This window comes from Leuresthes tenuis, unplaced genomic scaffold (assembly GCF_036924035.1).
Source record: "Leuresthes tenuis unplaced genomic scaffold, fLeuTen1.0.hap1 SCAF_19, whole genome shotgun sequence".
Lineage (NCBI taxonomy): Eukaryota > Metazoa > Chordata > Actinopteri > Atheriniformes > Atherinopsidae > Leuresthes > Leuresthes tenuis.
Window position 1 is genome coordinate 18213778 of NW_027325373.1, and position 24141 is coordinate 18237918.

At 40.7% G+C, this 24141-nt stretch overlaps 1 protein-coding gene across 1 annotated transcript in view; it reads left to right on the forward strand.

Annotated features, from left to right (window-relative positions):
* Nucleotides 1-24141, forward strand: part of adamts6 (ADAM metallopeptidase with thrombospondin type 1 motif, 6) — a 76394-nt gene that overhangs the window by 3737 nt on the left and 48516 nt on the right. Inside the window, exons 4-11 of the mRNA XM_072372334.1 lie at nucleotides 1727-1901; nucleotides 2537-2760; nucleotides 2899-2982; nucleotides 6472-6617; nucleotides 9082-9125; nucleotides 11629-11734; nucleotides 14542-14688; nucleotides 23955-24096. Coding sequence (XP_072228435.1) covers nucleotides 1727-1901; nucleotides 2537-2760; nucleotides 2899-2982; nucleotides 6472-6617; nucleotides 9082-9125; nucleotides 11629-11734; nucleotides 14542-14688; nucleotides 23955-24096 — 1068 coding nt within the window. The remainder of the gene's footprint in view (nucleotides 1-1726; nucleotides 1902-2536; nucleotides 2761-2898; nucleotides 2983-6471; nucleotides 6618-9081; nucleotides 9126-11628; nucleotides 11735-14541; nucleotides 14689-23954; nucleotides 24097-24141) is intronic.

Sequence of the window (24141 nt, forward strand, 5' to 3'; positions counted from 1 at the left end):
GGTAGAACATTAACAAGTATGTTGCTCCACAGGGCAAAATGTTGCAGTTTCACAGTGAAATATGAAAGACCAAACAATAACTATTTTCTTAAGTTGTTTCCTTTTCAAAACACTTATACATAGATGATGTCTTTCGTCAACATTCAACATGGCTACATGGCAATATCAACGTAACATAGTCATTATCATTCAGCGACTCAAGACGTGTCTATGTCGACGTTCAAAGACTTGCTGGGTTGCTATGTCAACATTTAGCATATTTCTACATAGCTATGTCAAAGTTCAACAGCTCGCTATGTTGCTTTGTTGATGTTCAATGTCTAGCTAAGTGGCTACATTTAACATCTTGCAATAATTCAATTTTGATTTAGCAGCATCTCGCTACAAAGCTATGTCAATGTTCAATGTCTCCAAACATGGCTATGTGGACGATCGCCGTCTTACTATGTGGCTATCTCATCATTAAATGTCTCGCTATGTGACTATGTTGACATTCAAAGTCACGAGACTCGGCTATGTTGACATTCAACATCTTGCTACAGAACTATGTCAATGTAAAATGTTTCGCCATGTGGTTATGTTGATGTTCAAAGTCTTGCTAGGTGACGACATTTAACATCTTGCTACACTGCAATTTTGATTCACTACCCAACATTCAATGTTCAGTGTCTCTAAACATGGCTATGTCGACGATCACTGTCTTGAGATGTGTGTCATTCGAGACCTAGGTGGCTAACCACCTAGCTAGGTGGTTACGTCAACATCCAATGTCTTGCAACAAGGTGATTTTAATTTTCATCGTCTCACTATATGTGGTCATGCCAACATTCCACATCTGAAGACATGTTGACATTCAGTGTCTTGATATGTGTTAATTCTGAACCAAAAGTTATTTAAAGTTAGCTTTTTCATGGTATTGACCAACAAAAAGCACCAACACAATCACAAGTAGTCTACATTTCAGGTTGTTCCACATATTTTAAGAACTGCCTCCAAGCGGAGGCAAAAAGCTACCACAGAAAGATGAGTATTGGGTAAGCTCAATACAGATCAGATGTGCAACCCAAACTCAGATGGCTCATCAAATCAAATCACTAGCTTTTTCCCCTTTTGGTGATAGATTATGGTGATAGTTTAGGGCTAAGAAAAATTAACCTCCCGAGACGCAGAATGATTTATGCAGTTGTTATTGGAATGGCTGTAGCTCAGGAGGTGGAGCCTTTCTTCTATTGGAAGGTTGCTGGTTTGAACCCCAGCTTCCTCAGGTTATATTGCACTGCCCTTGGACAAAATACTACCCCTGATGTGTTCCACACTTCTAAGTTGCTTTGGATAGAAGTATCTGAACGATAGGAAAGGGAGCAAAGTTGTACAGATATGACAGATTGTGTTAACTTTCCTCAGATAATTTCACAACTCACCAGTAAATCTAATTATCTGTTATTTCTCTTGCGTGTCTCCCTTGACTTTTCTTCTCTGTACACTCATGAAACAGATGTCTAATTGTTTTTGCGTAAGCTGAAACTTGCATCTTTGCATCTTTTTGCTTTCCCTTCTGTCTGAACGTGCAGTTTAGAGCCTAATAAACTTCATATGTAAAAATGACAGATTTCCCCTTCAATGAATATGAGTCTTAATTTCAAAAACTCGAGTTGCTCAGATTGTGCATTTAACATCAATGTTTGCATATTGTAACCTGTTTTCATTGCTTTTGTCTCCCAACAAGCATGGCGTTATAACAACAGAGGAAGAACAGTATTTAATAGAGCCTTTAAAGAACATATCTTCCGCCGCATCTAGTGAATGGAACCTGGAAGAAGCACAGCAACATGTTATTTATAAAATGTCTGCCATTCCCTCACCACAAGAGCATAGCCAGGAGTTCAGCTGTGGCATTTCAGGTTGGTGAACCTCCATCTGGGTTGGACTCTATGTGGGTGGAACTGACGTAAAGGAATAACTATACATAGTAGGTTAGAGGAAGTGCTGGTTTGGTTCTAGGCCCAAGTTCTGGTAGACATGACCAGGCCTCTTGTGTGCTGTAGTTACCCCTGTCCTGGACACCTTTCAACCTCTAAGAGGAAGTCTTAGTCCAGCTGTCAGAAAGGGCCATTCAGTTCATAAAAACTACTAAGCTTGGATTTTATAGAAGCACACAACCTATTTATGGAACCAACAGTCATATTCAGGTTTTAGAGTTCAGAGAACCAAATACTGTGTCTGCTGACATATAACGAATTGGAAAAAGAACCAGGTGGATATTTTGGTATTTGGGCCAAGGTCTTATAGGAAACAGCAAAGGCTGTCATCGGCAGGAAGCTAACATGCCCTAACACGTACCATCTTATAGCTTTTTCCCAGAGCATCTGGGTCATAAAACAAAGGCTGTAGCTGCACGGTTCAAAGGGGCACATTCCCTATCTGCATCTATCATATGCAAACCAGCCCTCTCTCAAACATACAATGTGTCATTACTCTGATGCAGATTGTTCCATCATAATTCACTAAGTTGTCTCTATCTCCCTGCCTTTCACAGACCTCATTAAAAGCAGTGCATCTTGCCAGTATAGCACATCCTCTCCTGTCCACTTGTCCCCTGTCCCTCATAACGACAGCGAGCAGTCGAACAGCACCCACCGACAGAGGCGGTCCGTCAGCTCTGAGCGCTTCGTGGAGACGCTTGTGGTTGCTGATAAAATGATGGTTGGTTACCACGGTCGCAAAGATATTGAGCACTACATCTTGTCCGTGATGAATATTGTAAGTTTGATCCTACTTTTTGGTCATGTTGATAACTACACAGTTTCCCCCCCCCCTTTCTCTTTCTTTATGTGGATTTGCACAGTGATGTGGTACAGATGTCTGACTTTGTGTTTTTTCTTCTTTTCTGGAGGTCAGGTTGCCAAACTTTACCGTGATGCCAGTCTAGGAAATGTTGTGAACATTATTGTTACCCGGCTGATTGTTCTCACTGAAGATCAGGTAAGAAAACCGCTCTTTAAACGCAGAATAATTCACCGTGCTGCTGTTTTAAGCCCCTCTTTTAGTATCTGTCCCATCACCTGTAGTTAGTGTATAACTTATGCGTTTGGCGTGAGTGAGCTGCCGTGTTTTATTTGACTGCTGTGGCTGAAGGGGCAGAGGGAAGACAGACTATTCACCATATGGCCACCACTTCAAATGAAAGATGTGCTCAACCACCTTCCCTCAGGGAGCCTCGATTGAGGATTTTTACATACGCTACACATGTGTATGTATGTATGATGGGAGAAACAGAGGTTCTCCTCACCATAGGGTTCTAGTTGCTTTTTATGTAGTATGAGGTCTAAAAGGTATTTTTCATCTAAAGTGGAGTCAAACTTTGATCCATAAGGAAAGGATTTAAGTATTTGTCTTGAATAAATATGAGGAAAACATTTTTTTTTGATAGTGGTGAAACTTACATGTTTGTAGAGTTGTTCAGTACTTTTTTGTCTTTTCTTTTAGTGGACAAGCTGACATTACAGTACATACGATTTGCACACGACAACTTACCCCAATCACCTCTCTACTTGTGCAAGTTCTCAGTGTCCTCCTCCTTGACTCATCTGTCTCCTGCTATAAACAGTTATACCTTCAGTACAACTTAACTTACTCTTTAATGAATTAGAAAAGCTTTTTCTCGACCTCCCTTTGATCACATTAAAGTACTCCTCTCAATAATTCATCCAGATAATCGTCGTCGATGCACGAGAAGTTCACAAAGTGAGACATTGAACCTCTCTTTTTTTTAAATGATATTTGCTAATGATTGTGCAATTTAAGTAATACTACAGTTGTTTTCAGTAAGGCCCTTTTCAAAAGTGGGATATATCCCCCAAGATTTTCTGCAACTTACCTGATGGAACTGTATGTGAACATAAAGTATTAAAATCGGATATGAAACAGACTTTATCCCGACAGCTTAGTGGTACAAAGTCAGCGTAATGGCTGGTTGAACCTACATGAGATTGTAGTTGGTAACTGTCTGTTGAATATGCTGGGAGTGAAAACAATGTGTTAAAAATAGCATGATAACAATGTTATAGCATGACAAGCTGAGATATAAAACATCTGACTTTACATTATGCATTTCAATTCAACAAAACCTGACACAAGTTAAATAGATGACGCAAAATGTGATGCAGCACATTTTTTTTGACAATAAAATTTGTAACAGCACAAGTTGACATACTGTGTGATATCAGCGTTGGGTATTGCTGCTGATTTCTTGAATCGATTCAACTCCAGGTCAGAAGGTTGCGATTCAGTTCAATTTCCGGTTTGATTCCGTACTGATTCAAGTAATTCAGTTTCCGTTTCACTTCTGACTTGGCTTTAAAAGAGATTTTAAATGCAGAATAAACTTTTTTGTCGATCTGCATCATTTCTTTATCCAAAATGCTGCCACACTTTGCCTTCAGGGGTAACTGTGAAGTTGTCCCTCCTCTCACAGATCTGCTCAATATCGTGAGACTAGTCATTTGAAACCAGTCTGGTGAGATTGAGGAACATTATTCCTAATGCAGATGATGTAGAAATTGGCATATATTGATAATTTTGTTCAGGATTTTATAAATTAAGGTTACATTTTTAAAAATAACAATTGATAAGAAAAAGAAAATGGACCCGACCCTATATGTCATGGTACGATAAAACAATATTATATGCTGTGATATAACATATTACACCATGAAACAGAAGATCATAATGTCGCACACCATGATTCAAGCTGATGCAATAAGAAGTGATTCTGTACGATATGATGCAATACCATGTAATACGATTCAAGACATAAAAAACATGATACAAGATACAACACAACACGATGTGACAGAAACAGTATGACATGAAATGGAATGATGTTTAAAACAGCAATATGTAATGTGGTGAACTATGTTAGATGAAAAAAAGATACAGCGCGGCATGTTGTTTCCTTTCACGATCCAGTACAGTACAAAACAATACGAGACAAGGCAATACTATGCGATATATCATCATACAAAACAGTATGATGTGACGTAATACAACACAAGAGGAGACATTATGATAAAAAGGGGCGATAATACAGCACGATAACAGGTGTTACAGCAAGGCACATGAAATATGATGCATTACCACGTAATACAATACAACATGTCGTGAGTTTGCAACATGACACAGCAAAAAGGACATGATAAAATCACATGGTCATGTACTGTGATACAAGGACTAATAGAACACAATGTGATCACAGCGCACTGTGGTGCAGCAGATGCAAAAGGATGCGATTCAGCGTGTTACAATTCAACAATACACAGTATTATACAACACAACATAATATGATTAGAAACTATCCAATACAGCACAATGCAATTATTTGCATTACTCGGTATAATATATTCAGATACAGTGCAAAACAATATGACACTGCACAATATGATACTCTACGACACAATGCAATACAGTATGATACATTTCACTATTATAAGATACAAAATGACACAATGCAATATGGTATGATACAATACAGTGCAATACTATATATGATATTTGAAATAATACAGTAAAATATGAGACGATAATATGCAATGCGATTTGATAAGAAAATCATGATGTAATACAATGTTATAATATAAAGTAATAAATCATGGCACAATACACAGTTAAACAACAGAATACAACACAATACTATACAGTATGATACAATACGATACATTTGACTACTATAAGATACACCGATCAGCCATAACATTAAAACCACAGACAGGTAAAGTGAGCAACGCTCCTCATCTTGATCCACCGCTATGTTCTGCTTGGAAAAACCTGCATCCGCAGGGGGACAGCGAAGCCTTGCAAAATCAGCTCAGGAAGGGCTAAGAAGCATGTCAAAGAGCCTGAGGTGTTTCACCGATCTCTAAACCCTCCAGATACCAATCCGTTGGGATCTGAAAGTATCTGCGGGAAGCCACTCCAATTCACAAAAATCCTCCCCCCAAACCCACAGGGCCCAAAGAATCCTTTGGGAAGGTCCTGGTAGAAAACACTCTTTGACACCTTCAGATGTTCCTTGACCACACCTTTTGGCAGGATGAGGAGAGCGCACTCTGTATTAGGCAGGTGGTCACAATGTTATGGCTAATTGGTGCGCAATACAGTGTAATACAATAGGATATGCTGCAATATGACATGATACGATAATGTGGAATGCGATTTGATAATAAGAACATAACATAATACAATATAATGATCTAAAATTATACATCATGGCATGAAACACGGTTAATCAACAGGATACAATACAATGCAACACAGTATGAAATGAAAGGACACAACGCAGCTCATCACAGCACAGCATTTTACAACATTATACGACATCACATTGTAATGTACTGAAAATGAAAGGTTTTTTTATCACCTGGTTTTGATTTGTAAACCTCATTCATGCTGCACTGCATCGTTTGTCTTTTGCAGCCGAACCTGGAAATTAATCATCATGCTGACAAGTCTCTGGACAGTTTCTGTAAGTGGCAGAAGTCCATCCTGTCTCATCACAGCGGTGGAAACAGTATTCCAGAGAATGGGATGGCTCATCATGACAACGCCGTCCTAATCACCCGGTAAGAGTTGGCACATATCTGCAGCTATGGACCGCATCTCACTCACATGGCAGTATAATGATCCAGTGTTTCATTCGTTGTAATTTTCTCATTTTGAGAAAATAGTTTGCAGGCTATTTTCTCTGCTGTGCCTTCAGCAGCCGCCAGCAGCTACAGCACGGAAACCTCGAAACGTCCACTTCTTGTGCACGCACTTTACCTGTAACTGAGGGAATAAAGACCTCAGCTCTGAAAATAAATTATGCTGTTACAGACATGCTGTACCTGTCACCCTGCAATTTATGTCAAGGCTGTTACCATAAAACAGCAAAACTCTGTCATTACCTGGAATAGGCTTCATTGTTGCCAGAACTGTTTTGGCCACAGAACCTAGCAACTGAAATACATATTCCCCAACTGGTTTTATCCCAGAGAGAGGATGGCGTTTTTTGACTGACATGGGCTGAGGCCAACATTTTGTGACTCTTTGGATTCTGTACCAAACAGCCTTTCTATCATTAGTGAGCTCTTGCTTGTTGTCTGTCGGTTGATGTTCTCCAGCTCCTTTGGCTTCTGTTCCTATTATTGGTTTTAGCCTCACTCACTACACACAAACACTAAAGGCTGCTTAGTAGAGTCTGCATGCAGTGAATGTGGCGTTTTATCTTTTTTGGCAAGAAACAGAGAACAGTGAGAGCCCAATGTCATTTTTAAAACATTTTTTGAGACCAAACACTGAATGAAACTGGCTTATAACTTATAAATTTGGGTTTTGATCAACCTGTAAATAGCCTCAAGAGTGTTGACACCTGCATAATCTAACATTTAAACATGTCTGTTTGAGTATTTCAAGATGCTTGAATCAGCTTTTGAGAAACCAAACACTCACATCAACATATAGCCATATTGAGTGTTTGTAGCCAACTCTTGCAAGCAATAGCCTACTTACACAAGTAACAGTACATGAGCTTTAAGACCAGAAATGCAAAGGTATAAATGTCAGCATTCTGAAAGCACAAAGCGATTTTCTTGCAAATATTTTTCTTTTTTTTGGGACAGATATTTTTGCAGCACGATCACACATGCCTTAAATACCTCTGAAGTGATGTCTTATAGCTGCAAACTACAAGTTACTACTACTACTCAGTACTGAGTACCCATAAAAAAAAAGAGTCTTATAGTCTTCTTATACACTGAATAACAGGTGTAAGTAATCAGTAACAGAAACCAGGTGTGACAAAGCAGCAGCAAAACTACATAAAGTGGACAAAAGATAAGGCTCTACTAAATAAAATATAGATTATGGAAATTATATAACATGAGAACGAAGGACTGAGTAAAACAAAACGACGACAACACTAAAACACAGCTTAACCTAATTAACTAGAAGATAATAACAGGACAGGACGTTAGAAACTAAGAAATCAATGAGATTTTCTAGCTACAAAGCAATTTTGAGTTTGAATGGTCAGAATAAAGATGATTTTGTTTTCTAGACATTTTACATCTTTTTTTTTCACCATTTTGGGATTAAAACCTGGAGGTGATTGGAAGGATCAGCATTGTTGTATTTTATTAAATGTTTTTCATGTGTGTTTTCTCAGATTTGTTGTGGCTTTTTGTGGAATTTGGTCGGATTTTGCCTTGTGTTGTCACCGCTGGACTCACAGGAAGCAGACGTTGCTGCTGTGGTTCCTCGTAACGCTGATTACTGTGGATCTCCTTCAGCTATTCTCATGTTCCTCCTCCTCATCCAACATGATTAGAACTTTTTCCTTACTGCCGAGCGCCACACTGAAAGTGACCTCAGCGGCTCTGTTGCTTCGTTGTTGATCGGTGCAACAGATAGCATTTTCTCTTGTTTGTAATATGACCTGTCACGCTCAGAAAAAAAAACACACAGGGAAATTGGGGAAATGAATCAAAACAAACAGACGTCCTGAAGAAGGTCATGACTGCACATCATTGGTTTGGAGAGACAAGAGAGAGGAAGAGGGGTGAGAGGGGAAGGAGAATGAAATTTAATTATCAATGCCCTTGGTTTTAATAGATTAAAAGCTTTAGTAATAATTAGATCATTCATTTGAAGTGTATGATGTGTTCTTACTGCTCTATGTGGACTTCTGCTCTATTGGATTACCTGCATGTGGGGCTAACAGCGTGGACACAGCAGGATCAAAGCCTTTCTATTTATTCTCCTTCATGTCTGAGCACTGCGTGTTAGTTAAGTCACATTTTGCAGAGAGCTCATGCAATGGATGGAGGAGTGAACCAGGTGTTTTCAACAAGCAAACCTGTCATGACTTCACTACTGTTATGCTAAAAGCTGAGATTATATCTGGCCAGACTGCGTGATTAAACAGGGAAAGAATTGAATGGCGAGATGCCAGAGGACGAAAAGTGTACAAGTGTAAAAAAAGTGAGTTCAATTGATGCTAATGTTTGTGTTTTCCCTTTTTTTTCTTCTGTTTTTACCTGCTCTTAGATATGACATCTGCACCTACAAGAACAAACCCTGTGGGACCTTAGGTGAGTAGAGATTCTAACATGTGTTTTCTTGCCAGAGTGGTAATCTTAGCTGGTGTTGACTATTTGAATCTCTGGTTTTAGAGTTCATCCTTCTCTTTCTCCCGCTGGAAAGGTTTTCATTTTCACATTCGGCCTTCAGCGTGTCCTCAGACAAACCTTATTTAGCAACCTTTAGAAGAACACCAGACGGTTCCTGTGAGACATAATGAAAAGGATGTTTTCATTTGTATTATTATAGCTCCTCAGTGGCATCCCTGTTGGCTGAGGCCTGAACCTGGACAAGCTGTGGTCACCTCCTCTCACGGCCTCCAGTTTATAAAAGTCCTCTGTGTCTGTCCTCCTTCTCTAACCTCAGTTAGTCTAAGGTGTTTACACTTCCAACGAGGGTTGAGAGAGTGAAGGGAAAGGGCATGCGATGAAGAGGGGTGGAGCAGAAGGCAGAAGGGGGGTGACGGAGATCAAAAAGGGGAGGAGGAGTTAAAAGGAAAATGAAACGGGAAAAGGACAATTATAGGGAGCGTTAAAGTTTGAAACAGATAAAGGGGGTGATATGCAGGCAGAAAACCACCTCCCCTCCTGCTGTCTTTCTCCCAACCTCTTTAGCTCCCACCAAACCTCCACCCAGCCCTTCTCTCCCCATCTTATCTGTGCAAAGGCCCTGCAGGCACCACAGTATATCTTGGAGGTAATATTGCGACCTCAGGGGCGATTTGACAGATTGACCGCATTCGTCACATTCCCCGGTCGCTTTAATTGCCCTGGCATCTGCTTGGCTTCCTTGTTGCCCCCCTCCACTCTTCCTCCTCCTCTTCTTCCCTCTCTTCTCCACCTCCCCTCCTCCCCTCCCTCTCCTCTCAGGGATCATGCTCTCGGGTCAGATCGCTGGCCTTTAGGGTCGCTGAGTAATCACGGGGCTGGAGATAATGCACAGTCCACCCCGGTGTTAAGAAAACAGCTTTCAATGCAGTGTGTGTTTGCACTCAACACACACTCACTTTTCCCCCTCCACCTCCTCAACACACACACATTCTTAAACTAATCGTAGAGTAGCCACCCTCCTTCCTTTCCCTCCCTCTGCTCCTTCTTTCTTCACCTTCAGGCTCCCTCTTTCCCTGCAGTAATGGTTTCAGTGGCCTCCTGATTTGCGAGTCTATTCTTGTTTAGCCTCTTAGTAAAGAGGATACAGAAGCCATGCTACTTTTAGCACAGAGCTCGTGCAAACTGTGCAGGAAAATCTAAAGCTCAACTGACCATCAAATCCTGAAACATGCAGACTCATAAAGGAAGGTGTGTCAGGCTTATCAATATCATATTTTGTAAAAAAAAAAGCAAGACAAAGAAGCACTTATTTTGGTAATCCCATGCAGTTTTCAGCTTCCTTCGCAGTAGTCAGCAGCTTCAGATGAAAGCAGCTGAATACCTTGAGCAAATGTGCCAGATGTTGGAGAAAAAATAGATATATTGCTGAAAAAGTTGTGTTGATAAAATCAATGTGGCGAAGCAGCTGAACCAAAAGCATTCTGGTTCTTCTGACATGGACATGTAAAAAAACAAAAAAAACATTGGATATCTGGGATTTAATGACTCCTGAAATGAATGCAGAAAACATAAAGGCCATTTTCCCACCATGTTCTCCACCCTGTTTTGGCTTGAGGTTTGACTGATCTTGTTGCATCCTCACCTGCTGGAAAATTATTGAAATGTGTCTTTATTTAAGTGTTTTTAAGGAAAATTTGTGGAAAAGTGACTTGTAAGGTCTAAGAATTACACTGAATTTTATATTTAGTGACGCAGGCACAACAAATTAAATAAAAAAAAAAACAAAACAAAACAAAAAAAACTAGAAAAATTCAAGCAAAATTGTGTGCATGGCTCAGCTTGATTGAGCTTTCACCCAGTAATGCGCACACACACACTCACAAACAGTCACACACACTTGCTTTGAGCTGACATACGATCCTCTCTTGGGTCACCTGTAGATGTAATCTGTGAAGAATTGCCTGAAGTCTCCTTATCTGACCTGTCAGGCTTTGGGAAAAAAGGACCTGCGACACCTGGGTTGTGGAGCGGTTTTAACTTTAACCCCCACCCTCATTCCCTTCTGTCTGACTCGGGTTCTGAAATGAGGAAAACATAGATATTTTCTGATGGGTTTCTGCTGGGGCACAGCGCTGGTGAGGGGTTCTTATATTCCCTTTCTTGGCTCGTGTTGTAGGCGATCCCTCGTAACATGAATTGAAATGTATAAATCTAACCCCTGTCTAGACATTTTCCAGCAGTCGCTATAGTTTGCAAGAAAGTTTTAAAAAGTCCAGCCGGCAGTGCTGAACTCCGCTGCCCTGTGCTGTATCTATACTGGTGACTCGCTGTCTCTCAGCGCCGCTGTAAACAGCAGATCATATGTGTGGAATCCCGATTTTTATGACCATGACTCCTAAGAATGCTACGCCTTGACCCTGTGTTTGTATGTTTGTCTGGCGTGTGTGCTTGTGTGTATGTCTAGGCTTGGCCTCGGTGGCTGGAATGTGTGAGCCTGAGAGAAGCTGCAGCATCAATGAAGACATTGGCCTCGGCTCTGCTTTCACCATTGCGCACGAGATAGGCCACAAGTGAGTTTTAAGACTTTTTAAGATCCTAATATAAAATATCAAGTTTGACGTTACTCGCTGATGCAAAATGCAGAGAAGTCAGAGGGCCTCAAACTGATTTGGGTGTAAGTCACTCTGAGTGATTTAAGAGGATTTGTCACTTTCAAGATCAAAAGTAAGTTAGTTGAAGTCAAGTACAGAGAATATGACTCTCTGAACAAAATGAATTTAACAGGATTGGGGTCCTTCTGCATGTCTTTATCCAGTATTACATACATCATTATCCATCTGATGTTGCGTTGACTTCATGCCTCCCATCTATGATTATTTTCCACAGCATATTTGACTCAGCTCGACTCTACTTTCTTATTGCGCCACAAAACATTTGCTACTTCAGCAGTAACCTTCAAGTGTCAGCAGGATCAGCTGATTATTGTAACTGCATTGTATGAAAATACAGCGACAGAGACAGACACAAACAAGCAGATATCCATTCAAACTGATTTGTTCACCATGCACATGGATTTTCAAGTAAGCTCTATTGTCCAAGAAGGTAACAGTGCAGATGTGGGCTACAGCAGAGACGGCTCTCTCTGAGCAATTAGTTCTCTTCAGTGTTTTCATGTCACCTCTTCATGTTTTTTCACCTCCCTGGATCCCTGATTTAGGTGGTAATAAAAAAAAACAAAAAAAAACCTCCAGCTCCAACGGAAAGCTCAAAAATGCAAGTGGAGTCTAGTTGTTATGAGCTCTTCCCTAGTGATGGTTTCGAATTAAGGAAACCAAGAAATACAATGATAAAATTCAAGGTTTATTAAACATCGGGTAAGTTCTCATCGCAAACAGAAACGGACAAGGAGCAAAGACAGAAAATGGTCCAGAAGTCCATGAATACACACAAGGAACCACAATTAAATTAATACAAAAACAGTGTAAAGACAACAGGGGAGAATAGACACTGTGGGGAGAAATTAACACACAGGTGGGAAAGCTAAAGACAAATTGTTTCTAACTAATGTTTTATTAGCATCACATTTTAGTTTTGTTGTATCAAACAGCAACTTCTTGTCTGCCAAGTCGCATTCAAGTGGAATAAAATCACATATTTTTGTGGTATCAAATAAGTAGGCCACTCACCTTCTTTACCCGAAACAAATTATGGTGCTGGACCCTTCGTTAACTATGGTTAAAATCCTAACATCTGTTGATTTCTGTCCTGGTGCCTGCAGTTATTTTGATGAAATGATGTCATATAGACATTGGCTTTGGATCGACGGGTGGTCAACAGCTCTACCTCAGGAGCTGCTATCAGTCTGCTAATTCCCGCCAGCAAGACTTGAAGGTCTACAGTGTAAAGTTTTTCTTATTATCTCTTTGAATTTTTTTTCATTTTATGACTCGAAGCAGAACACCTTGTGTTGCTACTTTAGGGGTTCAAACAATTGTGATGAACAGGTGGTATTTTTCAGGTTGCAACAAACACAGGGAGGTTGGCAGTTGTGGTTTTTAGGGAAATGTCTCAACAACACTTTGATGGATTACCATGAAATTTAGTACAACTAATCATGGCTGCACTGAAAGCCCCTGATTTTTCATTTAGCTTCATCATTAGGGGCAAATTTCACTTTGTCCAGCACTTTCTTTTATGACTAAACATCTGCATGGCCCTCGTTAGCAAATGTTAGCTTGCCAGCACGCTAATTAAGAAGGTGAGTGTGGTGTTAGCGATCTGCTAGGAGCTTGAATCAAGTTTTAAGTTGGGTTTTTTTCCTTTTGATCTGGTTCAGCTCACTGGATAAGTCATGCAAAGAAGTCAACCTTTTGCTTCAGGTCATCTTTAAACCTTTGATCCCTTTCACAACTTTGATTTGCTCTTACACAAAAAAATTACCTTCAACTTTAGTTTTGCCAGACTCACATTTAGCCTTCTCTCTTCCCCTGTGGATATCCTGAACTGCACCTCCACTTTTTTACTCATGCAAATGTCAGTGTCCACATACCTCCGGTTCTTTCTTCCTGAATATTAAGCAAAATAATGATGATGTATTAGTCTACGTATCCCCCTCGAGAGAGTTCAGCAAAGATGGCTGACTTCCTTTATTATGTCTCGTGTCTGCTTCTGTTGTGGGTCAGTTGTAAAAAAAGTCTCTGCTTTGAGAGGATGTATAAAAAAACCCCACTGCAGCGGAGTTTCAACCGACCTGATTTATTTCCAGAGCATGGTAAACTGTCATAAACGCCAGCCTTAGGAAAGCATGGTCAGACTGTGCCATGTGGTTGGGTTTGTTATACGCATTAGACCTGATTTGTGCTCCTGGACTGTAAGGAAAAGTGAGCGTTGACATCCTGTTGTAATGTGAGATTTTCTCATCAGAGAACTTTTAAAATCTTTTTCACAAATTAATTGTAAAACCTTTTTTTAGGGTAACGTAAGTGCTTTCACATCAGGTTGGGAACTGTTTGGGTTTTTGATGTCCCACATCCCAAGGATTCCCGTGCCTTCGTTGCAGCCGGCGGTGACTCTCCCTCAAGGCCTGCTCAGACCTGCAGGCGGTGATTGACAGGCAGGCATCTGAGTGGTGATTAGAACTTTTTCCTTACTGCCGAGCGCCAGACGGGGTTTGACCCTTGACCCCTCCACACAGCTGTTTCAGAGCCACAGAGCTCCTACTTTACAGCCAGATCAACTGAGGCAGACATCCTTCTGTCAGCAACCTGGACTCTCCTCTCTAAACTGTGAAGCTAAAAGCAGAGCTGAGGCCCGCTTGCAGACCAGCGGATCATTATTCCCAGCTGAGTTAATTCCAATTCCTATTTGTGTGTTTCAGTTTTGGGATGAACCACGATGGGATTGGGAATTCCTGCGGCACCAAGGGCCACGAGACAGCCAAACTGATGGCCGCTCATATAACAGCCAACACCAACCCTTTCTCCTGGTCTGCCTGCAGCAAAGACTACATCACCAGCTTTCTCGAGTAAGTGGATGATGGTTGTTCCCTGTGGGACGTTCTGAGTGTGTTTGGATTTGCCTGTGTGTGTGTGTGTGTGTGTGTATGCAGCAGAGGAAAAGGTGCATGCCTGTTTTCCTGCTTGCTCACAGCTGTCTCGCTTTACAACCCGCCGCCTCTGGCTGCCCCTTGTGTTGTACATAAGGCATTCCCCACTTATTCACATCCATCTCATCACTGCGACTCCTGCCAGACCTCCTTGTGGTTGTGTATGATAACTGAGTGCTTTCCACTCCTGCATCCTTACACCACAAGGCGGGTGATGTTGGAGCTCATGCGGCCCTCGGTGATGATGTGTGGGCCAGCTGCTCTCAGCCGCTGTTTTGTGGATAAGTCCAAAAAGACAAAAAGTTGGAGCACTGAAATAAATGAAGGAGAAAAGCAGTGACGCTTGGCAGAATGAGAGACTGCTGGCCGGGTCCTGCCTGCCTGGCATGGTAAAACACTTGCCCCGGGTTTCTGGTGCTGATTTCAGACAAAACATCTGGAGTAACAGTAAACAGATATTGTAACAAAGACAGGATCGAATGAACCAAAAGCTTCTCCTGCACAACATGGGTACACAAAGCTAGAGCAGAGATTTCTTGCCTTTAGTGAGCAGAGGAAATATTTAACTCTTTCACTCTTAAGGAACTCTCAATCAGAAATGTTTTTGGGACATTTGTGAAAAAAAATGAACACATTGTCCTGACACACTGTATTATGGTATTTTAAATAGTACATATTCTCTTAAAATATGTAAAAAATTTTTGGGGGAATCTTAAATTTGCAGCAGGACCTTTTAGTCCTCTTGCTTCATTTTACCCTCTCTTTTATAGGGTTTTCCCTCCTGCTCTGCTGTCTGCTCTAACCAAATAACAATTGGTTGCATACAGGGAGCTTGGATCTAAAAGTACAGCCCTAGAGGTGCTGTTTACCATCAGGAAATACTAACAAAAGGTTTCTTCAAGTTTACTCAGATTCTTAAGCATTACCCATGTGCAGCTTAAACAGCATTAGAGCACCTTGGCATGGTTTCTACAGCTCTGTAAAACTCCACTGGAGGGATGGAACACTGTTGTTCCACAAGATGTTTCCTTGTTTGGCATTTCTGGTAAAAGAATAACTGTTTACCTGTCACAAGTCTGCCACTGGTTTTAAGTTTGAATTGGATTCAGTGACTGTTTAGGCCGAACCATTTGACACTCATTAAACCTTTTTATGATCTATTGTGCTCTATGGATGGAAGCACTGTCATAATGGAAGAGACCTATTCGGACAAAAATCTGTTATTACAGGACAGAGGGTGAAAACTTAGAGCAACTTTGTTGCGATTTAAAGAGACTCAATGCTTTAAGAGTACAAATGGAGTCAAGTCAGGCCACTCACAATAAAACAGAGCCTCCCTTCATTCTGAGTGTATTTATAGTCAGGTTTTTTCATTCATGTTGGCCACATTACTACTAACAAAGGAACTAAACAAAGGATTTTCATGTTGTTGTGAAGAAAATGCTCAAGAATGAAAGAAACCTATTAAATCTTCAGTGAGGTGCCTGGAGTGCAGGTAGATGCTTGTGCTTGCTCTTGCAGCAACATTTGATGTGCTTTGGTCATCAAATGAGAGGAAGGCATTCTTTGTGAGAGAATGACTCCATTTCAGTACAAATTTTAGGCTTTAAAATGTGCAAATCTTAAACATGAGCATGAACATTTTTACATGTATTTAACCTGGAAAGAAATAACAAAATAAAAAACAGAAACAAAAGTACAATACAAATTATTTAAAGAGAAAACAAAAATAAAATTGACGCAGCACAACCAGACAATATCCACTTTTTTACTCCATAAATTACATTTCCCTGTTAAAGCCTACATTGCACTGGCATTCATCCTGCAACAGCTCGTAGAGCTGCTGGTGCTCTTTTAATCACAAAATGAAGTCCTGTCTTTGTGGCAATTTTGGGACTGATACCATCCTCTTCCTTCCTGAAAGAGAGAATTAGTCAACAAACTGAGCAGCTCAGTCTGATTGTAGAAATGACTCACAGACTCATAACTGTGATGTGAAACCCAAAGTGTACAGCAGAACCAGGAATAACAAGACTGACAAGGATCCTTAGGAATCATAATGTTGTATGACAGCGCCTTTAATATACCAGTTTATTTACATTAACAAAAGATGTAATTATTCATATGAAATGTATCAAAGGGGCCTGAATAGGAAAGAAGTTTACTGTTTGCTAGCACCTTTAACAAAAGCTGATAGTATATCAGATGCTGCTTCTGCAGCTTGTGTTGTAGCATCACGTATACTGGCCCTCTTTGCAAAGATAAACTGTTTCAAATTGGAAGAGGAATCAATCGGCAAAGTTTTTTACTTGACTGTTATTGAAAATAAATGAGCCGGTCTTCATTTACGATGCAATGAAAGTGCTTTAGTTAATGTTAGTGTTTGTAAGGCCTCCTTTGATTCAACTGCCAGGTTTTTGTGTTTGTGCAATAAAAAGGACTGACTGTTATTTAACAATATGATTGATATTTATTGGGGAAATGCACAAGCCTGATATTTTTGGAGTTATCTACCAAGAAATTATGGAAAAGCTTTAAGTGGGAGGTCTGGATTTGGCCAGTAGTGGTTACATTAATGCAGCTACTGCTTCCAAACACATGTAAAACATCATTGAGTACGTTTAAATGACAAGAAAAAAACTGTTATTGTATTAGTAAGACCAAAACTGGACTTTAAAAGTGCATGTAAATGTGTTAGTCCAGCTGAAATCGTGTGACATTGAGCCTCTCAAAACCAAATGAACACACCCAGATAATGCTGTTTGGGTTTCAATCACTCCTACGTGTATTCACTTGTAAATGGCCTTGAAATGGACCTTGGCACTCTGTACATGCTCTAAATTCCATCTTTTTGTATCTTTTTAAAAGAACAGTAAAGTGTAAGGGTGTATTGATACAGAGAGTTGCTGTCTTTCACATATTTTAGTTTCTTTCGTAAGACGGCTGAAATTGTGACAGAAAATTCTGCCCATTAAGGCTACAAGTCACAGCCGCTTAAACCATTTCCAGACTGTCGCTCTGCTCTAATAAAATCTTGAGTTTATAACAACAGCGTCCTCTGACAAAATCATCACTCAAGTAACTTAAAGACAATGTTTGTGCAGTGAATTCAGCTGTACTTACATGCACAGTAGTCTCCCTCTCAGAAAGCCCTGAATTTTGTCACACAGTCCAGTGTTGCAACGTGGGACATACCTCCGTCAACAACTTCTGTGCATGTATACTGGGACCAGGACTGTGGTCCAGTTAAACGGCAAAGTCGAGCTGTGACCAAACCATAACTCAGCAGTGCATGTCACCATACTAACCATCTGACAGTTACTTACACTATTGTCAAGCAAGAATCAGCTACGCTTGAAGAGGCTTTATCTACTACAGCAGTCTGGGCTATCCTGCTGATGTGGACTTTTGGCAACCTTTCACATATTTTCTGGGCTGCTACCTGCTTTAGACAAAGCTTGGCAGGTTGGGGGTAAATTTCACCTTTTAGCTGATTCAGACTGTTGCTCTCAGACACTTCACTTTAACAGAGGCTTGCTAAGGGAGATTAAATCTGGATCATCCAGAGCGGCCTTCTGCTCTGTAATTAGGCATTATAGCTGTGCACGGTAAATAGTATTCATCTGTTTGTTTGTGTAGGCTGGATTCGACTTGAGAGTGGTGGAAGAGCACAGAAACATAACATTATTTCTGCTCAGAGTGTTGTCTTTTTATTGGAACCTGGATAACAGAGACTATTTATATGAGCCTGATGCTGCAAAGAAGCTGAGGGAATTGCGCGTATCTCTCGTTTGTAACAGCTTCTTAGTGCACTCATACATACCGCAAACTTTTGTCCTCTCTTGAGCTTTATTTCTCATCACGAAGACCTGATCCTTCTACACAAGCATATGTTTAATCGATTGCAAGTCTTAAGTGTGTTTGGGTCTGTGTCTGTTTGTGTATTCATGTTTGGCTTGCGAAGGCGCTCCAAGAAAGCGGATAATAGCGGCTGTGGTTGTCAAATGATGTTTCCGGCTGAAAGCTGTTAGAAGAGGGTTGGTAAACAGCACTTGTGACAGAGATGGTAGTATTAAATGCCAACTTCCAACTGGGACACAAAGAACTACTTCTCTGCTGCCCAGTCGGGTTCCTGTCCCTTTTTGGCCTGAGTATGTGAGGATGACGAAAGCTGTGCTCGAACAGAGAAATGAAAAAGTTGTTAAAGCTCCGTTTCAGGCAGTATAGATGGCTGCTTCTGTTACATTATACACCTATTCGTATCGGTTTGTTTTTTGAGCTTTTGCTTTTATTGGTTTTAGCTTTAAAGTTTGTTACAAAAGAGTTCTGTGTGTAAATTCCAATTATCCCCCCTTTTCTCTCCCTCAGTCGGAGTTTTGAATATTGCACATGCTTCTCCCTGCCAAGTAAACAACATTGGCTGTGGTATTGGCCTAGATTCACTGTCTGTCTTGAGCACTATGTGGTGCTTTGTTTGGGTTTTTGAGGAATAGTTTATGAATACACTTGCAGTTAAGTCATAGTTTCTCCCTGTCTGCATGCTATTTTGTAATAAATATTAAAACGCAGGCAGTTTGGGTTTAAAAGATTATTTGATTCAATACAAAACTTGTGCGATTTGCTTCTCATCATAGTTGTGAGGTTCCTCTGTTTCACTCATAGTGCTGTCTCACAACTGAATCCTCTCAGCAGCTACAGGAATGACAAGTTTCAGAGTTCAGGGACAGCTGACAATCCTACTTATTAGAAGACATTTCCGCTCAGCATAATGAATTTGGCTGAATCCAGCAGACAGGAAGCTTTTGCGACAATGTCAAATAATATCCTCTATGTTTAAACTTTGACTATTTTGTCTCTCTCCAAACCAATAAATAGTGAGGCTTGCCCTGAGAGCACAGAAAGTCTGGAGGCTGGGTTGTCTGCCTCTCTTTATGATGAGAGGGCCCTCAGAGGGACAAAACAAAAAAAAATTGGATTATTCCTTTCAGTAACAGAGAACAGAGGATTAAAAGAGGATAGAAGACTTGGAAAAAGGGAAAAGATGGGATACAGAATGAAACAGAAGCCTTCTTTCTACTCTTTGTTTGTAACATTTAAATTCAGGTTCAATGGATTTTGTATTTGGCGTGAAAACAACGGCATGTATGTTGTATTTTGGAAATAGATACAATTTGACAAAAAATATAATCTGTAACAGCAGAATTGTCCAGAGTTGCAGTGTGACAGATGTATAAATACATTGATGATATCTATCTATCTATCTATCTATCTATCTATCTATCTATCTATCTATCTATCTATCTATCTATCTATCTATCTATCTATCTATCTATCTATCTATCTATCTATCTATCTATCTATCTATCTATCTATCTATCTATCTATCTATCTATCTATCTATCTATCTATCTATCTATCTATCTATCTATCTATCTATCTATCTATCTATCTATCTATCTATCTATCTATCTATCTATCTATCTATGAATGAAAAGGAACAGAAGTAGTAATGCATTTACTGGAAAGTTTATATACTTATTACTGGTCTCTAACATTGTTACAGTTATACCCACTGTTTGCTGCTTTGAATTCAATGGCACTACCCAGATAGAACCAGCTTGATATTTATATTTCTGATGGACTAGATGACAAATTAATTTTGTTTTAAAGAAGCTGTTTGGATAGTTTTGTGCATATTTGCTCTCTTCCTGTGATTAAATTAAATAGAATCAGCAGCCAGTTGACTGGCTGACTGGAAACAGGAGTAAATGGCAAGCTTGTAAGGTCGCAAAATCTGTGCTCTAGGAAGATAAACAAGGAATCTAATATGGTAACAGCCAGTTGAGGTTTGTTTTCAACCATTTTGCTTAGTTTGTTGACAGCAAGAACGTATTTAGCATGTATATCAAATATATACATGCTGGTTGGACTGTTGGTCATTGGAGCAATTTGTCTGCATGGGCACCATATTTGTCAGGGGAAAACCCCACCTTCTAATTCAGGAAAGTCTATGAAGAAAGATCCATATAACTGTAAAATATTCACCAGGTTTCAAGTTGTGTGGTTTCTATATCAATATCAGACAGGCCTTCATGATTTAACAATGTAACCATTGTTACTTAATTAGCTATGTAGGTAATAAGTTTCAAAGTTAAAAGTAAACTTTTGGGAGAAAAAAAATCCTATTACATGGCTATTACAGTGTAATAGGAAAAGAAGTAGTTTTATACAAAAATGTAGTCTTAACCAACTATATCTACTGATTTAGTATAAGGTTTACTTTATAAAACAATAACTCCCAGTATATACATATCTATCTATTTCTGTCAATCTGTCTACTTTATTGTATACTTCCCGGCGGACGGCCAGACCTCTGGCGACCCGGACGCCCCTTCAGGGCAGCGAGGAGAGGCGAGGGCAGATGAGAGCCAGCTATGTTTTTGTATACTTTTGCCGGGCTGTGGTGAAGGCAGTGGTGGATCCGCCCAAGTTCCCACTGGCGAAGGCGAGAGTAAATGTGAGCCAGCCCGGGCTCCCACTGGCGAAGGCAGTGGTGAAGATGCACCCACCTGGGCTTCCACTGGCGAAGACGAGGACGAAGATGCGCCCATCTGACCCATCCCCGGCGATGAAGGCCGGAGCAGGCTGGATCATAGGTGGAACAGACTTGGTCTTGGCAGAAACAACCATCTTGGTCTTGGTAGAAACAGTCTTGATCGTGGTAGAAACATAAGTATTGGTCATGGCTGTAACCACAAGCTTGGTCATGGCTGGAACCACAAGCTTGGTCATGGCTGGAACCACAGGCTTGGTCATGGCTGGAACCACAGGCTTGGTCATGGCTGGAACCACAGGCTTGGTCATGGCTGGAACCACAGGCTTGGTCATGGCTGGAACCACAGGCTTGGTCGTGGCTGGAACAGTCTTGGTCTTAGCGGCTTCAGCGGGCTGTAGCAGGACCTCATCAGTGGTGTGCTGGTGCAGGACCTCAGCGGCAGCCGGCTTGGGCATGGCGGCGGGCTGTGGGGACGGCAAGACAGGAGGAGAAACTGGTGAGGCAAAAGGAGAGGCAATAGTCTCGTGGAGCGTGGCCGATACCATCGCCGAGTCCGCTCCAAATATGTCCACCACAGCCTCGTAGTGGACCTTTGTCGCCACCTCCCAGACTTCTTGAATTGCGGGGATCGCCGGAACCAGCCCTGCGAACCAGCCCTCAGCGAGGCACTTGGGCAAGTCCTCAAGTCGGCTCTGGAGAGCCTGTAAGTCCTCTGGGTCCATGTCTGGAAAGAAAATCCTTCTGTCTGTGACAAGACGTCTGTGACACACTTACTGGCCAGTGTGTACTGTCACAGACCGTGAGGACAGAGGACACAGGTCTTTTCAGAGCAAGAGTGTTTATTCACAGTAAACAAGTCGAGGATCTCCAGACAGAGCAAAACAAGGGGCTGTGAAAATCCTGAGGCACTCGCCTCAATAACTATATGTAAGGAGGGAGCAGCTATGAAAATGAACAAAACCAAAACTCTCTCCACTCCAGGAGGAAAACAGAAAAGGCTATTAACTATTATAAATAAACTTATCATGCTCTCCTACTGAGGCGGACTGAAACAAAAGAAGCTCACCCGATAAGCAGGGCACAATTACTATGGAAAATAAATCTCTCCTATAAGGGAGGCACTATGAAACTTTAACAATAATAAAGCAGCGCTTGAGTGTCATTAAGCAGGTGTTGAGTTTAAGGAACATAAAGTAAAAGAAGCTGAAGTATACTAGTGTGGTGGCAATGGGAGACGAGCCAACCACCTAATTTTATGCAAGTTTATCTTCATTCATCTTTGTATAGTTTCTGAAAATATGAACCTTTGCCTGTAATGGTGTAACCATTTTTAAAAAAATCAGTAGTATGAAAAAAGATGTAATCCAGTTCAGAGGCAGAAGGAAAAGCCAGAAGTTTTAAGTGACATCAAAAGAATAGTTCACCCAATATTTTGCTCCGTTTACAGCTGAGATGACAGTTTGTTTTATTTTCATTTTCGGATAAAAACACCAGGGATCCACCAGCACTGGATTCCTGTTGATAATCTACACTCAAGGTCAGGGATGATTTGTGTCCCAGTCTCTTTTCATTCAATAATTCATACCTTATTTAAGGGGTTTAGAGTTTGCAGAACAACCACAAGGTTTGTATAAGCTCTTTATGTGTTCATTTCCAGTGCTGCAAGCTTCACAAATTAAGTTCCTTTAAGTTCTATTGCATTAGGGTAGAGATGGAAATTCTAGAGATGTCTCAAAACCTGAGCCATTAAACTCATATCTGGTTGAATGGCTTGGTATCATTAAATAAATATATATATATATTTACAATCTCTTAGTTTAATACCTCTTCTTGTCCTGTCTTCAACTGTAGGCCCATGCTGCAGTCTGCTCAATCATAGTCTAGCACTACGTTATTGTTGTCACCAGGCCCACTTTTCCTTTCGAGGGATGGGAAGCATTCCACTGCATATTGCAGCTGCCACAGCTGGAAAGAACACGTTATAGTAAAAAGTCATACTAATACTTTGCCTCGAGAGAATCCTCTGACTCAGGAAGAAGCAGAGGAGGTGGAGATTGAAACTTTCATCCGGTTTCAGCACGCGTCTGCCCTCACAGTTGGACCCATCACCTCAACCCAAACAGTTCCATCACCTGAAGTATTTTCAGTGTTTTACCTGCTAGAATAAAAAAAAGATGCGGCTGTGTGTGTTTTTTTAATTGAGTTATAGTGAGTGCACATATTTCTATTTGACAAAGAGACTAAACATAATCCGAAGCATGACTATATGAGCCATTGCTCACTCCATATTTTCTCCTTCCATCACTGTCATTTTATTGGCATTCTCTGTGGATTCTGTCCCATCAGTCACATATAGAAGCCATATAATCAGAGAAAGCTGGTCTTTTTAGGCCAGCAGTCTGCTCTCATTTCTTCTAGAAAAGCTGTGTCTGCTTGTGCTTCAACACTCTTTGATAAGGAGGTGTTGATGTGTAATATCAACAATGATTACATGTCATTTGAGATCTTTGACAAACTACCTACTATGGTAGTTTGGAAGTAAAATCAGATCTGTCCGATCTTGACATCTGAGCAGAAAAGGTTGCTTTGTGTTAGAAACAGTCCTAATGTAGGTTTGTTTTTTTGACAGCTCAGGTCGGGGGACGTGTCTGGACAATGAGCCTCTGAAACGAGACTTCCTCTACCCGACAATGGCCCCGGGGCAGGTGTACGATGCAGACGAGCAGTGTCGATTCCAGTATGGAACATCCTCTCGCCAGTGCAAGTATGGGGTAAGAAACCAGCATTTTCAGTGCTGCTCATAATGCTCACATCTT